This window comes from Acomys minous (assembly GCF_964271855.1).
Source record: "Acomys minous genome assembly, chromosome: 3".
In the NCBI taxonomy this organism is placed as follows: domain Eukaryota; kingdom Metazoa; phylum Chordata; class Mammalia; order Rodentia; family Muridae; genus Acomys; species Acomys minous.
Genome location: NC_140485.1, coordinates 17,167,235 through 17,183,108, shown reverse-complemented (window position 1 = coordinate 17,183,108; position 15,874 = coordinate 17,167,235). Strand labels below are relative to the sequence as shown.

Here is a 15,874-nt window from a genome sequence, read left to right as displayed (position 1 = left end):
CACTGGCCAATGTACTTTCCAGGCCTCTAATTTTTATAGTCTTGGGGGAAATGCCTAAATACTGAGCTAGAAAACCTTCCTCTTTCGCAAATTCTTGCTACCAAGGTTCCAGCGATTGCTATCTCGCTCTCGCTCCGTTAGGTAACTTTTCATTTTCTCATCTTCCCCATTATGTAACGGGAGCACTGGGTTCTGGATCAGTCTTCCATTAAAGATGATTTTTATAGTCTGTGAGCGTCGTCAGGGAGTGATGACACCTGGGGGCGGTTTAAACAGATACGAGCTTTTAAGCCAGTCGGGAGCTGTGACTCATTCCCCACGGGAGATGCGGCGCGGCTATTGGTAGCTCGCCCGCCAGCCCCGCCCCCTTCTACTGGCCCCGCCCACCTCCCCGGTCCGGACTCCTTGCCCCGCCCCGCTCCCCCTTGTTGTCGAAGCAGCTGACGGGGTCCGCGAGTCGCGTCCGTGGCAGGTAAGCTGGCTGCCCGAGCCGGGCCTCGGCGAGGCCTCGGTCTTCGCGATTCCAGGCCGGCGGCTGAGTCTGACTAGGAGGTGACGGTGCACCCGCTGCCGCGCCTCCTGCAGAGTCCGAATCCTGGGGTTGCGTGGCCGGGAGCGAGCCCGGTGCGCTGCTCAACATCGCTGGGGGTCGTGGGGGGTGGGAGGGGGCGAGTGTTCATCTTTTGACTGTCCTTTGCGGTTTTCTCTTTGAAATAGCTACGCCGAACATTATTTTATCCAGTGATTCCACCATGATCTCACCCATCCTCAGCGTCACAGTCCTATCCTCCCTCAGTCTCAAACCCAAAACGGCGTGCGACTTCACTGCCCTGCCTCAGCGTTTTCATCGCTGTCTAATTTTCTTGTACTTTGAATATCGTGGTTTAAATAGCAGTTGTCCGTGTGCTGAATTCCCCCATTTCTTTAAGAGAAACGGCAGGAAGAATGGGATTTAAAGACTTGTGCAAATCTAATTACAGGACAAACAGGAATCAAAATTTGCATTTAAATGCCAGAGATCTTGAAAAATTAACTATTCGATGAAGAAAAGGAACTACTTTACTTACACACACACACACCCGAGAGCTTCAAAGGAGGGGAAGAAAATAAAAAGCTAAGGGGTGATTTGTTTTTATTTGTATCTGGCACAAGCTTTCCATATTATTTATAACAGGGACTAAATGATGAGTCATTTTCTGAATAAGATACAAATTAAAGCAAGTTTGTTTTGTTAGTTTTACATCTATTAAATAGACAAGAATAGTAACAACAGCAACCCTAACCTAGAGGTTGCCTGAAACTACCTTGTTCAGAAACATTGCTTTATAGCCAAATTTATGACTTGACATTTCCTGAGGTTCCTTTTAGTCATTACTTCTTTTAAACGACAAGCATTTGTTTTATGTCTCTGAGTATTTTGCATCCACATATACATGTAATGTGCCTGGTTCTGTGGGGGTCGGAAGAGGGTGTTGGGTGCCCTGGAACTGTATGATGCCTATGTGAGCCCTAGACACTCATGAGCTCAGAGCCAAATCCAGGCCCTCTGGAAGAGCAACCAGAGCTCTTAACTGCTGAGCCACCTCTCAGGAGAAAGTGCTACCTAGGCCTGGTATTCATTGCAAAGATTAACTGTCTGTGTCAAACTTGATGCTGAATGTGTACTGTTCTGTTGCCCACTCACAATTAACTGAGGATATTATAAATCAGAAAGGGCTTTTTGGTTGGTTCTTTGGTTAGTTTGGAGTGTGTGTGTGTGTTTGCATGTTTGCGAGTTCATAACAGACTCTTAATGCGTAGCTCTGGCTGGCCCGGAATTTGCTGTGTAGACCAGGCAGGCCTCACGTTGTTGGCAATCCCCTCTGTTACTCCCCAGAATGCCTGGTCACAGGCATGAGCCTCTGAGCCCAGCAGTACCACAATCTGGTGAGGTATTATTAGTTGCGAGCTGTGACCCAGAAATCTACCTGCGATGGAGCAAACAAAGGACTATGGGAGCCATATGCCCAGCAGTTACCTAAAATTAGAACCAACTGAGAATCAACCTGAATGTTTAACAGCGCCTAAGAAACCATGACAGGTTCATGAAAGGAACCTTAGGGATCGTGGAATCACGTGCATTATTGGGGAAAACTGAGAGGCTAAGTACAGGTTAGGGGACCGAGCCTCTCCTTGACTCATGCCCTACGTGTGTGAAAAGCCCAGGGGAGCAGGAATGGAAGGCTCAGAAAACATGTCTGATCTTAACCTTATGTTTGCCGATATATTGTTTCCACTAATGTGTTTGAAAAAAAAAACAACAAAGCACTTCACAGGCTTGCGTTCTTGAAGTACTGGGGATGAGACCCAGGGATGGCTTTCTAGTTTTTAAACTAACATAGACCGTGTCCTGTTTGCTTGAGCTGCTCTTACTTCCGTTTTCAAATGCTGCTCCATCTTATGTGGCCATTTATTAGTGGCCTGGTAATTTGCATATTAGATTAGACTGTGTTTCAGTTCTGAGATTTACTTATCAATTCTGTTTTTCTTTTTGTAGTTTTGAAAGACCCCTGAATATATTTCAAAACCGAACAGCTTTAACTGAGCTGAAGCATTCTGCCTCCATAGTGGTACCAGTCCGGTGTAGGAGAGCCAAGCAGATTGTAAGTGCCCTGTGAATCAATCGTGGTGGTCCTGTGGGGAGGGTGGCGTGAAAATCACCAACTGTCTGGGGAAGTGGGGGCCAGAGAAGACTAAGCACCATGTGTGCTCCAGAGGCCACCTAGTGATGAGGCAGCTACGCCTCACTGTGCACGGGTCTCTTGTAAAGTCAGCTTGATTCCACGGGACAAGGGCCACCGCTTTCTCTAAGGACTGTGTCTGCCTAGGGAGCACCCTAGTAAGAGATAAACATTTCTATGCCAAATCTCAACCAAGTAAGAAAGGTAGAGTGAACAGGGTTTTTTGTTTGTTCGCTTGCTTGCTTATTTGCTTAACTTGTTGTTGTTGTTGTTGTTGTTGTTTTGTTTTGTTATTGTTTTTTCTTTGTTCTCAGTTTGGAGTTGTTTGTTTTTTGTTTGTTTGTTTGTTTGTTTGTTTTTTGGTCTTACTTGTTTTGTGTTTTGAAGCAAGGTTTCATATGCCCAAGCTGACCTGAAACTGCCTGTACACAACCTTGTACTCCTTTTTGGAGTTCAGAGACAAGCCACCGCACCCAGCTTTTTTTTTTTCTGAATGATGGTTTTAACTTTCCCATTCTATTCTCACAAGGCATCTGTGAGCTCCTGCATAAGAGATACTTAAATACGTCCGTATCTAATGCAGGGATGGCTACAGCATTGTAAAGTGATGCATAAATGGATGGTGTGTGCATTAGCTCTTAGACCTGGGAGAACTTCTGCTCTCGTGTGTTAAGCCCTCTGCTCGTTGCTACTGCAGTAGTTTCTCTCGGGTGAGGGGTGGGTGTGAGTGTGGGTCTGGGTATGGGGTGGGGGCAGCATCCTCTTAACAGAAAGCAGAAGGTGTAAAGTGTTAGGTTACAGATGGCATAGCTTACGGAGGGAACGAGGGCGGGTGGGTGGTTGGTGGGGTGGGTGGGTGTAGTGGGGGCGCCATGGGGCTTTCCCAACCTCTCCCGTTCCATCATTAAACACTTCCAGGCTGTTCTGGGAGGATGTGTGGTAGATTTTTAAAAGTTCTTAAAGTAGTTCTGATGGATCAGTCAGCTTAAGGAACCCTTTACTCTATTAAATCAGAAATGAGCCTTAAGATACCAGTTAGAGCCCTAAAGTGTGTTCCATCATCTTACATAGGTCCTTAAGGGCCAATGACCTCAAATGATGCGAAATGAATTAATTGTACTTAGCACAAGAGAGACAGGAAATTTCCCCCAGGGACACAGGTGTGGCGGGTGTGTGTGTCTGTCTGTCTGTCTGTATTTGTGTGTGTGTGTGCATATTGTGTCTGTGTGTGTGTTTATATGAATGTGTCTGTGTATGTGTGTGTGTATGTATTGTGTATGTGTGTATTATTATCTCTGCTTCATAATTTAACTGATTAAAGTTTAAGTTGTACATGTCCTGAATCTTAGAGCACTAATAAACTACAGAAACTGGCCAGTGTGTGTAGATCTCAGCAACTTTGGGACAAGTTCTTAGCAGCTCTGCCCCATGATGCCTATGTGTAGCAGGAATAGAATTAACCTCGGTTGGTTGGTGGGTTTTTGGTTTTGTTTGCATTTTGTACTGGGAACCAAATTCAAAGTCTCACATGGAGCAGGCAAATGCTCTTGCACTGAGCTGTATTTTCCATCTGGTCCCATGTAGGCACACAGGCCAGGAAGGCTGACTGGGACTCAGCACAGCCTGGCCTCCGACTCATTGCATAACCAAGGCTGGTCTTGAGTTTCGGATCCTCCTGCCTCTGCCTTTCCACCACTGGGATTGCATTCATGGGGCACTATGCCCTGCATCCTTCTCAGTGTCGCTGCACCGTGTTTCCTAATGTCCTCTCAATTTGAATAAAATAGTGCTGATGCTGGATTGATTGGATACAATTGCAATCTCTTTTTATATTGGTTTCCAAAATCCATTAATACACATCTTTCGCTTTTTCTAATCCATTTTTTTTTAATGTCTCAACAAAATTGTATGGCTTTCCTCAGTAACTCTGCTGTTTATTTTGAGGATGAACCCTAGATATTTTCAGTTTTTAATGTCATTGTGAATGGAATATTTACCCCTCTGTGTCTTTAGATGGGGCAGATTTCAAAGACTGCCATTTTAGTGAGCTCACTTTTCACGCCCCCTCAGGCCTTTCTTGGTAATTTTTTTAATAGGTTTTTACATAGAAAATCACAAGTCTGTAATTCCTACAACTATCTAAAAATGGCAATAGGCTTGATGTTTCTGTCACATTGATGAAAGTTCTTTCTTGTACTAAGATTATAGGCATAGGCTACCACATCTAGCTCTACTTTTTAAAATGCGGATGCCAGATATTCAATAAAGAGTCATTGAATGGATTCATTCTAAAGTCACGTTTATAATTTATATATCAGTAGGAAGGGTCTCTGACATGCTAACTTGGAATCCTTTGGATAAATATTTAACAGTGGTATAGCTAGGTCATATGGTAGATGTAGTTTTAGTTTTCTACCGAGCCTATATAACTATCCATGGTGAGGTCTAATTTATAGACCTAGAGTAATGTAGAAGGATTCCCTTTTCTCTTCCTCCTTGCCAGCATTTGTTACTTGTTTTTTTTGGGGGGGGGGCGTTTAAAAATGTTTTTATTATTTTAAAGATTCACTGACAATGAGATAGGTTAACTGCTAGCAATACCCAGCCTACCTCAAAGATGATGATGAGCATCAAAGAACATCCTTATAAATATGCCTTCAAATGTGGCAAACAAGCCACTGAGCAAAATATCCTCATTTCTCCCACAGATAGAAAAAAAATTTAATAACAAATTTTCATTATATATCAAGATTAGATATCTATACATTACTAAGCAAGATACACAAAATGTACATTTTTATATTTCATGTACATTTCATATAGAGAAATGTATTAAAAACAAGGAGTTTCCGAACTTTGTGGACAAATGGATTGAACTAGAAATTATCACCCAGAAGCAAAAGTGTCAAATGGTATATACTCACTTATATCGAGACACTAGTCCAAGGGGTACGTCCTCATGAAAAACTTTACCTACCAGGAAAGTGGGTCAGAGGGGAGGACATCCTATTGAGACTTTAGGTGTGAGAAGCCTGGGAGAATGAGGAAATAGAAGGATCCAGAGGGTCCTGGAAAACTACAGGCGGGTCTGGGCCCTGGGGTCCTCTGCAAACTATGGCACCAGCCAAGGAAAATATAGGCAATAAACTTCGAACCCCTACCCAGTCTAGCTGATGGACAGGACATTCTCCACCGTTAAATGGAAAAGGAGATCTGACTTTCACACAAACTCTGGTGCTCCATATTGGACCATGTCCCTTGGATGGGGAGGCCTGGTGGCACTCAGAGGAAGGATAATAGGTCACCAAGAAGAGACTCGTTACTTGTTTTCTTAATGATAGACTTGGGTGCGATGGGACCGCTCTGTAATTTTAACTTGCACTTCTCTGACAGGCAGTAATGTTGAACATTTTTTTCATATATTTATTGACCATTTGTACTTTGGAAAACTATTCATTTCAGTAGTGACCTTATTGTTTTACTTTTTAGAGATGGGTTTTACTGTGTCACCCAGACTGGCCTGAAACTTGGCAGTCTTGTCTAAGTCCTGAGAGCTGAACTCCAGTGGCGCACACTCTGCCTAACTCACGTTTAAGTCTTTGGTCTGTCTAGAGTCTACTTTTGCATATGGGGTTAGGGATACATTTTTATTTTTCTTCAATTTCGCAGCAGCATCAACCGTTTCTTCCTTATTGGTGTGTGGCACCCACTGGTATATCAGGTCCTTGCTTCTGTACTTGAACTTTACCCTGTGGGTCTGTTTCCGGCGTTTATGGCTTTATGGTAGGATTTGAGTCTGGTGTACTGTGTTCTCCTCTCTGTCCTTCCTTTAAGGTTAACTTCGTGATGTCTAAATATGTCTTTTTGCATGTAAGTTTATTAAGCAATTCAGAAAAATCGACCTGGAATTAAAGTTTTGAATTCCTGCCATATATAATGTCTTTTTATGTATTTTGTCATTTCTAGATACTTTCTAGTTTGCTTGCTGTATGAATATCTATTTTTTCCTAGTCAATTATGATTATGGTTTGATGATACTGGTTTCTGCATACTCGGTGTGCTGTTTTGAATGAGACATCCCCTTAAGTCTTAGACATTTGGATATTTTGGTCCCAAGTTGGCAGCTGTTTGGGAAGGAGTAGGAGGCGTGGCCTTGCTGGAGGAGCTGTGTCACTATGGGGCTGCTGTTTCACATTTGCTCTCTCTGCCTTCTGCTTGCTGTCAGGACTTGAGCTCTCAGCTGATGCTGTAGTGCCACACCTTCCTGCCTGCTGTCATTTCCCCATCCCCATGGTGGCGACAGACTCCTGCCATTCTGGAAGTGTTAGCAACAAACAAACCCTTCCTTCTATAGATTGCTTGGGCCATGGGCTTGTATCCCAGCAGCAGAAAAGTAAGACGCTCATCCTGTATCCTGCAAGCTTGCTGAATTCCACTATTGTTGGTTGGTTGGTTTATTTTGTTTGTTTGTTTGTTTGTTTGGGGGTTTTTTGTTTTGTTTTGTTTGTTTTTGTTTTTTGAAATAGGGTTTTTCTGTGTAGCCATGGCTGTCTTAGAACTTGATTTGTAAGCCAGACTGGCCTCAACTTAGAGATCTGCCTGCCTCTACCTCCCGAGTGCTGGAACCTAAAGGCATGCGCCACTCTCGCCTACCTTTGTCATCTTATTAATTGCAAATTATGTCAGCTTGACCTCTTACCTTGTAGTTCCTGCACCTACTATTTCTTCATCTTTACACTTGGCATTGGTAACACCTTGAGTCCTATGAACAATGGAAGGTTTGTTGGCTCTGTTTTTTTTAATAATTAAGACTTTATTATATCACCCAACTATCTTATATAAGAAGGAAAAAAGTTAAAGGGAAACAAGAATAAACCTTCCGGTATCTGTTCCATGGGACGGATCCCCAGGTGTCTCTGGCTCGTGCTCCAAACCTGTAGCCTTTTCCTCTCCTCTCCGCCTGTCTCTCTCTCTCTCTCTCTGTCTGTCTGTCTGTCTGTCTCTCTCTCTCTCTCTCTCTCTCTCTCTCTCTCTCTCTCTCTCTCTCTCTCTCTCTCTCTCTCTCTAGCAATGGCCGGTCTCTCAATAGCCAGGCCTGAGTCCCGGAGTTTCCTGAATTCCAGACCCAGGATGGCTCCACTCAGTCTATCACAATGTCAATCTCAGTTGGGTGTCCATGATGTTTTCAAGTGCTTTCACCTGAGATAATGCCTACAATCCTTCCCACACATCCCCCTTAAAAAAATAATTAAGAACTATATACACAAATATACATATATACAGAAGCATCAGGTACATAACCCAGTCTTCTTGTGTTTGATAACCTTGGGGAAAGTATTTTGTTGTCCTATCAAAGAGAGTTCTTTATTTTTTATTGTCTAAAGTTTTCTAAAGTCTCTTTGTTAGAAATTGTAATTATCAATCTATAAATGCTTTCCACAAAGGTTTTTTTTTTGTTTTTTTTTTTGTTTTTGTTTTTGTTTTGTTTTTTGCTTTTTGTTCTTTTTTAAAAATCTGCTTCTGACCTTAAAAGGAAAATATTCAGGGATCATTCATTATGTTTCCTGGTTTTATTGTACTATTTAGCAAGCTGAGGAAATTCCTATTGCTATTGTTGTAGGAGTATTCTTCTTGGTGAAAAATACAGATAATGACCTTTGTCAGGTACTTACTAAAATACTTTAGATGACATCACAACACAGCTATGAGGTCAGAAATCTAGTCTCTATTCCCAGCAACCTAACGAGCTAACAGTCCTTAGTAGTACCAGGGCTGGAACCTAGGCAAATGTATTGCCACTAGCTACATCCGCAGCCCAGGAACTCATCACTTGGGTGGCCCTATTTGTAGAATGAGGGCTTTAAATTTAGTATCTAAGCCCACTCGGGTCTTGTATAAGGTTTGAGTCCCTCTTTAGAAATGATTCTGTAAAGGAATTCCATGAGTAAATTTTTTTTGCTTGTTCTCAGCTGATTTTGAAATGATCCTACCTTGACATATTTTATAATTCTCTGGCATTATTCCGTTTCAGTTCTGGTAGTCGTGGCTCTGGTGTCCTGGTGTGTGTATGGGGACAGCTCCCAGGTTGATGTCTCCAGTCGGGGGTTCTTCCTTTCCCCAGATGCTTGAAGCTCTTGACCCACATGTTGCTTGACAACCATGTAGCCAGGAAAACACACACACGCACGCACGCGCGCACACACACACACACACACACACACACACACACAAACCTTGCCCACCTCCCTCCAGATTGGATGTACTTCCCATGTTCTGCCCATGTAACTGTCCTGGTCCAGAAACTGTGGCCCCAGATAGATTCTTTCAGGCTCCTACTATTTATATCAGACACCATGCCCCCCCCCAGCTGCTGCCCACTGAATCACTGGGCTCTGCTTCCTCCTTAGCTCCCTTCGTTGCAGCAGCCTAAGACTTAGTCTGTCTACCCTGCTTGCACGTACAAGCCTAGACTTGCACACGTGCGCACACAGTCCCTGCTTCATGAATGTTCCTCCTGAGGAAGAACCCAAACTCTACAGTGGCTCGAGATGCCTTCAGACCCTTCACAGGCCTTATCACTAGGCCAGCCCTAGAGCCAGCATCCAGATGGAGGGCTGGGTAGCAACGGTACTGCTTTTTGTATTCTTCTTAAAACAGGGTAGTCCTGAGACCAAAAGGAATGTAGTAATGTTAGACCCAGAGTGACAGGTATGTGTCCTGGAGGTCTGCTCACCTTGCACGGCTGGCCCTGTTACCTGACTCTTGCCCGCCTTTCCACTGTATACTCACAGCTCCAGGCTCAGGTGTCCTCAGACCTGCCAGTGTCCCTCTTACCCCGCCTAAGCTCCGGTCGAGCTGCCATCCGTCCCCATCACCTTCTCCTCTGAGACCTTATCCCTGTGTAGTGTCACTTCGCACTCCTGTGTCCCTCCAGAGCACGTACAGCCTTTTAAAAAGCGTTCGCAAAGCCCCAGCATCCTTCTCTGCCTCTTGCCCTGTCTGTTTCAGATAATACTGTGTCTTCAGCCAGCCTGAGTCTACCACAGGGGCTGGCACATAAAATAAGTGTTTTGCTTATTCCAGTAAAGCGGTTAGCTAGCTGGCCATTGTAGGAAAGAGTGTTTCGTACATTTTTAGATGCAGTTCTCCTTCAGTATCCATTGCAAATGCTTATTCCTAGTTGCTTGTTAGTTACATTTTAGTAAAGATATCTTTGTAGTCATCCCTTCAGCACTTACTGTTCGAGTTTATTGATCAGGTGCTGTGTCTGGGGACATGGCTGCAAACAGACCCAAGACTCTGCCCCTGAGGACCCTGCCCCATGGTGGAGAAAATGGATGCCAAGTGCCATAATAACTCATAAGTCAAACATGTCACTTGCTCTGGAAAGAAATGAAGCAGGAGAGGGGTGCTATATTAGGGGTGGTACAGCCCCCCTCTGGACACCTGAGAGTCACATGACTAGCTGGGGGAGGAGCTACCTGGTCCAAGGAAATGGCGAGTGCAAAGGCCCAGAGAAGGGGCCCACTAGTGGGGTTTGTGAAGGGACCCACTAGCGGGGTTTGTGAGGAACGTTTGTTTCCTGTCAAAGGTGGGGAGCAAGGATTCCATGAATCCCCTACCTTGTAAACCTTTTATCCAGATCTTTTAATCTCCCCAACCTGGTAATGCCTTTGCTTACACAACACCCCAGTTCCCCCCGAAACTGATGCATCTCCGGAACTTGATGGCCTAGGGCAGCCAACCCCTTCTCCCTTTCTTTCATTTTCTTTGTCCTGATTCTTTTGAAACTAGCCCATCTGGGGGAAAAAATGTGAGGTAAGACCCCTCCTAATGAGAAAAAGACACAATCTGCACCTGCATTAGAATTAAAAAGTAAATGAACTTCTGGCTGCCATGTGCTCGCTATAACTCTGTTTCAGTTCTGGCACACTTTTTATTTTTCCAAAAAGAAATTGCCTTGCCAGGCTACTTCCACTGCGTTCCTCTGTTTCCTTGTGTAATGCTGGTGGCATTCTTTGTTTCTAACAGGTTTAAGCAGGCTGGGGAGAGAAGGGAGTGAAGCCAAGTCCTGGGGTATCCAGCCAGTGTGGCCAGGACTTTGGACTGGGGAAGCATATAGTGTGGCCACATACAGGAGCTGGGGTAGGGGAGCAGGCAGACAGGAAGGACAGATGGACAGCTGTGGAAGGATTCAGATGAGCAGTGACGGAGGCATCAGCCAAGAGAGTACCGTGGAAAACTGTGAAAGCCGAAGGCTTTCGAGTCATTGTAAAAATAGAGCTGAAGTGATTTGCTAACAGAGTTTCATGTGTGTTGTGACAAAGAGAAAATTCAAGAACTTATGGCTACGTTTGGCTCAGTAGCGTGAATGGAAAAGGGATTTACATAAACACCCTTTAGACTGAGAGATTGATTGATTGGTTAGTTGATTGATGATTGGTTGATGATTGATTGGGATTCTGGGAGTTGAACCCAGGCCTTCACATAGCTAAGCAAGTGCTCTGTCCCTGAGCCCCTTCTCCAACCCTTAGGCCGAGCTGCCAATCCTCCTGCCTCAGGCTGCCATGTGCTATCATATCCAGGGTAGACTGAGACGTAAACGACACCCTGCTCAGTTAGATTCCAACATGAGGGCCAAGAACTGATCCATGAGAAACCAGAATCCGCCAGGAGGGAGCAGAGCTGAAAGGCTCAGGGTTTGGGGTATGAGAGCGTGGTTTGCCCTCTGGCCCTCACTAGAAACAACTTCCAGAAACCCCAGCTACTATGGCCTCAGCCCTTTAATCTGGCTTGTATTTTCTAAACGAATTTTGATTTACTTCTGACAGCACACCCCATTTCAGTAATTTTAGTAGAGATCTGAACAGAATGTTAGCACATTTCCCTACTAGTTTTTCTCATATCGTAGAATTGAATTGAAAAGTAAGTTTCCAATTTTTTCAGTGTGAGGTATGTCAGTACTGGAAGTGGGGCTCACCAGAGTGTGACTGTGTGTGGCCTTTCAGGTCTTATGGCTTCCTGGCGTTTCAGGGTGTATGGTCTGACCTAGGATGTGTAATACCGTTTACTAGTCACCGTTATCTTCAGCCTCTGCTCTTGGGTCTCACCTCAGCACCCAGAGCCAATGAGATTGAAGGTTACATTAGATGAGGGTGCATTCTGCGGAGGACCATAACTTGCCATCACGTGTTTGTTGTTTCCTAAACTATACTACTTCTTCTATACCAGAAATCAGAAGAAAACAAATTAACACTAAGTAATAGTAAATGCCAGTGCTCAAAAATAATATTAATAAGCTAGTTGTCTTGGTACATGTCTGTGATCAGAGTCCCGAAGAGGCTGAGGCAGGAGGATTGCCACGAATTCAAGGCAAACCCAGGCTTCAGAGTGAAACCCTATGTCCAAAAAAAAAAAAAAAAGGCATTCATATTAGACTCAAACTTACTGGTCAAGTGTGAGAGCACTGCGTTTCTTGTGAATGCAGCTGGGTGAATCTCAGCCCCTGCCTTTCTTGTCTGTGGAGAGAGTGAGGAATTCTCAAGTGAGCCTGCCAAATCCTAGGTGTTTGCTGTCTCTGATCACCTGAGAATTCCTTCGAGGAGATTCTTGGCTTTCGTATGATCAGGGGACATTAATTCCTTCACCCCACAGCTATCTGCTGTGTCCTGCTCTGTGCCAGGCACTGCCCTAGCCCAGAGAAAAACAGCAACAAATGAGAGATTCTCGGTTTGGTTAGGGTATTGAGACGTGAGCTGTAAAGCCCAGACTTACCTAGAATTCACAGTCTTCCTGTTTCAGCCTCGACCTCCCAAGTGCTGGGGCCACAGGCGTGCACTGCCTCACACCCCTGCGCACATCTGGATTTCCAGAGACTTCTTCCTTGCTTCCAGGGCTGCTAGGGAGGGAGGAAGGGGGACTGAGTCAGCTATCGTCAGGTCTCTGTTCCTGCTGCAGCCACTCAGGAGTCCTCCAGACTGCACCCTGACTCAGGGTGGTATTATGTTGCTCAGGACCGGTTTGCTCACAGAGCCACACAGCTGCCCCTACACATGACTCTTTGAATTCTGGGGGATGAGGTCTACATATGTAGACAAAGGGTCCCCTCAGGGTAGAGCTCACAGCCCACAGAACTCCAGGTCCATGATAGCAGCCTCTTGAGTACAGCTGCCAGGCTACCCCACAAGATCATGCCGGGTCCCAAATCCCACTGTTGTAGTGAAGCTCAGAGCCAGGGCGTAAACATTGTGCCACCATGTTCCCTCAGACCAGATGCAGTTTACCAACTGAGTTAATTCTTGTTTCCAGGGAACAGAGTGAGACATTAGTCAAAATTGTCCTAAATTATATATATATATATATATATATATTTTTTTTTTTTTTTTTTTTTTTAACTTACAGCTACTTTTCTCCTAAATGCTCTCAAAGAAAAGCCCCAAGGGGGCGCTGATGTCATACTTGTCACACATTTGTTCTGCAAATGTCAAGTAGCTTCATTCTGAGTGCTGGACACTGATGCCTTGTTCTTCCTTTTGCAGCTCAGCCATCATGGCGAACCTTGGCTACTGGCTGCTGGCACTGTTTGTGACTATGTGGACTGACGTTGGCCTCTGCAAGAAGCGGCCAAAGCCTGGAGGGTGGAACACTGGTGGAAGCCGATACCCTGGGCAGGGCAGCCCCGGAGGCAACCGTTACCCACCTCAGGGTGGCGGCACGTGGGGGCAGCCCCATGGTGGTGGCTGGGGACAGCCCCATGGTGGTGGCTGGGGACAACCTCATGGTGGTGGTTGGGGTCAGCCCCATGGCGGTGGCTGGGGTCAAGGAGGGGGCACCCACAGTCAGTGGGGCAAGCCCAGCAAGCCGAAAACCAATATGAAGCATGTGGCGGGTGCGGCTGCGGCTGGGGCAGTGGTGGGGGGCCTCGGTGGCTACATGCTGGGGAGTGCCATGAGCAGGCCCATGATCCATTTCGGCAACGACTGGGAGGACCGCTACTACCGTGAAAACATGTACCGCTACCCTAACCAAGTGTACTATAGGCCAGTGGATCAGTACAGCAACCAAAACAACTTCGTGCACGATTGCGTCAACATCACCATCAAGCAGCACACAGTCACCACCACCACCAAGGGCGAGAACTTCACGGAGACCGACGTGAAGATGATGGAGCGCGTGGTGGAGCAGATGTGCGTCACGCAGTACCAGAAGGAGTCCCAGGCCTATTACGATGGAAGAAGATCCAGCGCAGTGCTTTTCTCCTCCCCTCCTGTGATCCTGCTCATTTCCTTCCTCATCTTCCTGATAGTGGGATGAGGGAGGCCTTCCTGCTTCTACCTTCTTCTTCTTCTTCTTGTTCTTGTGGTCTAGGCTGGGGGAGGGGCTTATCCACCCATAGCTCTTTCACTTGAGGTGGTGTCTCATTCTTGCTTCTCTCTTTGTCCCCCGTAGGCTAATCCCCTTGGCACTGATGGGCCCTGGGAAATGTACAGTAGACCAGATGCCATTCGCCCCAGATCCCTTTGGTTGAGTCCATCATGGGCCAGTGCTAACACCGGGCCAATAAGACTATAACAGCAAATAACCGCTGGCTAGTTGGGGCTTTGTTTTTGTCTAGTGAGTAAATACTGGTGTGACCCTGACTTCTACCCAGAGTACACGGTGACAAAGACACATATAACAGCATAGGCTAAGAGTTCTACAACCAAAGAAGCCACTGTTTGGGCATGGTGCCCTGGGAAATGGCTTCCCACTTGGGGTATTTAGAGCCCCCACACATGGCATTCTTTCTTTACTAATGTAAACTATAGCTTATTAAGGCAACAGGGCGGAGGGGGCGCAATCAAATTATCTTACTGACACTGAAAGCAAAGCTGTGTTCATTTTCTAGGAACTAAAATGGTTGTTAACCTCTCTTGGGTCGAACCAGGAGATTTTGACTCTGAGGAGAGCCAGTACTGTAAAAGCGTGGTCCTCCTGTGAAGAAGGAGATGGTTAGGGTACAAAAGCAAGACACTTAATTTCTTCATTTCTGTCTCATAATTGTCAAACGCTAGATTAGCTCATGCCCTTAGTTTCTGTACTCGTATTTGAACCGGACAACGAAGAGACAATCTAAAACTTCTCTTAGGTTGCAGATGAGAGAAATAGCTTCCACTCCAACGTGGAAATGAAATTGTGTTAGCGTTGTTTAAGTAAGATAAGACAAACTTTGCTCCTTAAATTGTCCCATATCTCCCCGAAGACATACACAGCTCTGCAGTAGCATCGGCCTGCGCTGCGGGTGTTCTTTGTAGAATATATAAAATACAACTTCAAGCTTAGGCCTTCTGTTTTGAAGCATCTGAAGTGTGTGCTGCACTAGCCATTCCGTCCGGTACTAAATGCTTACCGTGGCTTCCAACATGCACTAGTTCCATATACGAATCCAAAGTGGACCCCTGGCTGGTCTATGAAACCCGCATGTACTTCGCGTTTTGATATATTTGTAACTTCGCATGTACTTGTTTTGTCATATAAAACGTTTATAAATGTTTGCTATCTGACTGACATTAAATAGGAGCTGTGATGAGCACCCTGCGGAGTTTGTTCTCTGTTCAGTGCTCCTGGCCCTGTGTTTGTCACCAGGGTGGCCAGGGGCTCAATTTTTTTTTTTTATGAGATCATGTTAATTTTCCTCACTGAACAGCCTAGGCTGGTCTGGAACTCCGTGGATAATCCATATTGGACTTGAACTGGCATCTGTTCTGCCCCAGTCTCCCAAGTGTTGGGATTATAAAGGTGAACTCCCATGCCTGGCTTAGACATAGATGTTTGTTTTTTGTTTTGTTTTGTTTTTGTTTGTTTGTTTGTTTGTTTTTTAGATAGGGTATCTCTACGTAGCCCTGGCTGTCCTGGAGCTCATTATGTCAAACAAGCTGGCCTCACAGAGATCTGCCTGCCTTTGCCTCCTGAGTGTTGGGATTGAAAATGTACATCACCACACAGCTTAGAAATCGATTTTCTTGATTAAAATGAAACTTAAGCTCCAAAGTGCCCGTTTTCAGCCCCGTGACTCAGGCTCTGCAATTCCAGCTTCAACCTTTTGGCCCAAAAGGCCACCCTTGCAGTTCACCCTGAACAGGTGTCCTTTGTAAGGGAAGGCACCAGTGCAGCCA

At 45.4% G+C, this 15,874-nt stretch overlaps 1 protein-coding gene across 2 annotated transcripts; it reads left to right on the top strand.

The window, feature by feature from the left end:
• Positions 1–357: 357 nt before the first annotated feature.
• PRNP (prion protein (Kanno blood group)) lies at positions 358–15,291 on the top strand. 2 transcript variants are annotated; one of them, XM_084776886.1, is made up of 3 exons: positions 358–472; positions 2,537–2,642; positions 13,259–15,291. In XM_084776886.1, the coding sequence occupies exon 3, from the start codon at positions 13,269–13,271 to the stop codon at positions 14,031–14,033; it is 765 nt and encodes a 254-aa protein (XP_084633012.1). In that variant the 5' UTR covers positions 358–472; positions 2,537–2,642; positions 13,259–13,268; the 3' UTR covers positions 14,034–15,291. The 2 variants fall into 2 exon arrangements, with proteins under 2 accessions (XP_084633012.1, XP_084633013.1); XM_084776887.1 differs by lacking the exon at positions 2,537–2,642 and having other exon boundaries at positions 375–472.
• Positions 15,292–15,874: the final 583 nt, after the last annotated feature.

Excerpts from the sequence above, each read along its gene's own strand:
- PRNP (XM_084776886.1), top strand. The coding sequence starts at position 13,269 with ATGGCGAACCTTGGCTACTGGCTGCTGGCACTGTTTGTGACTATGTGG.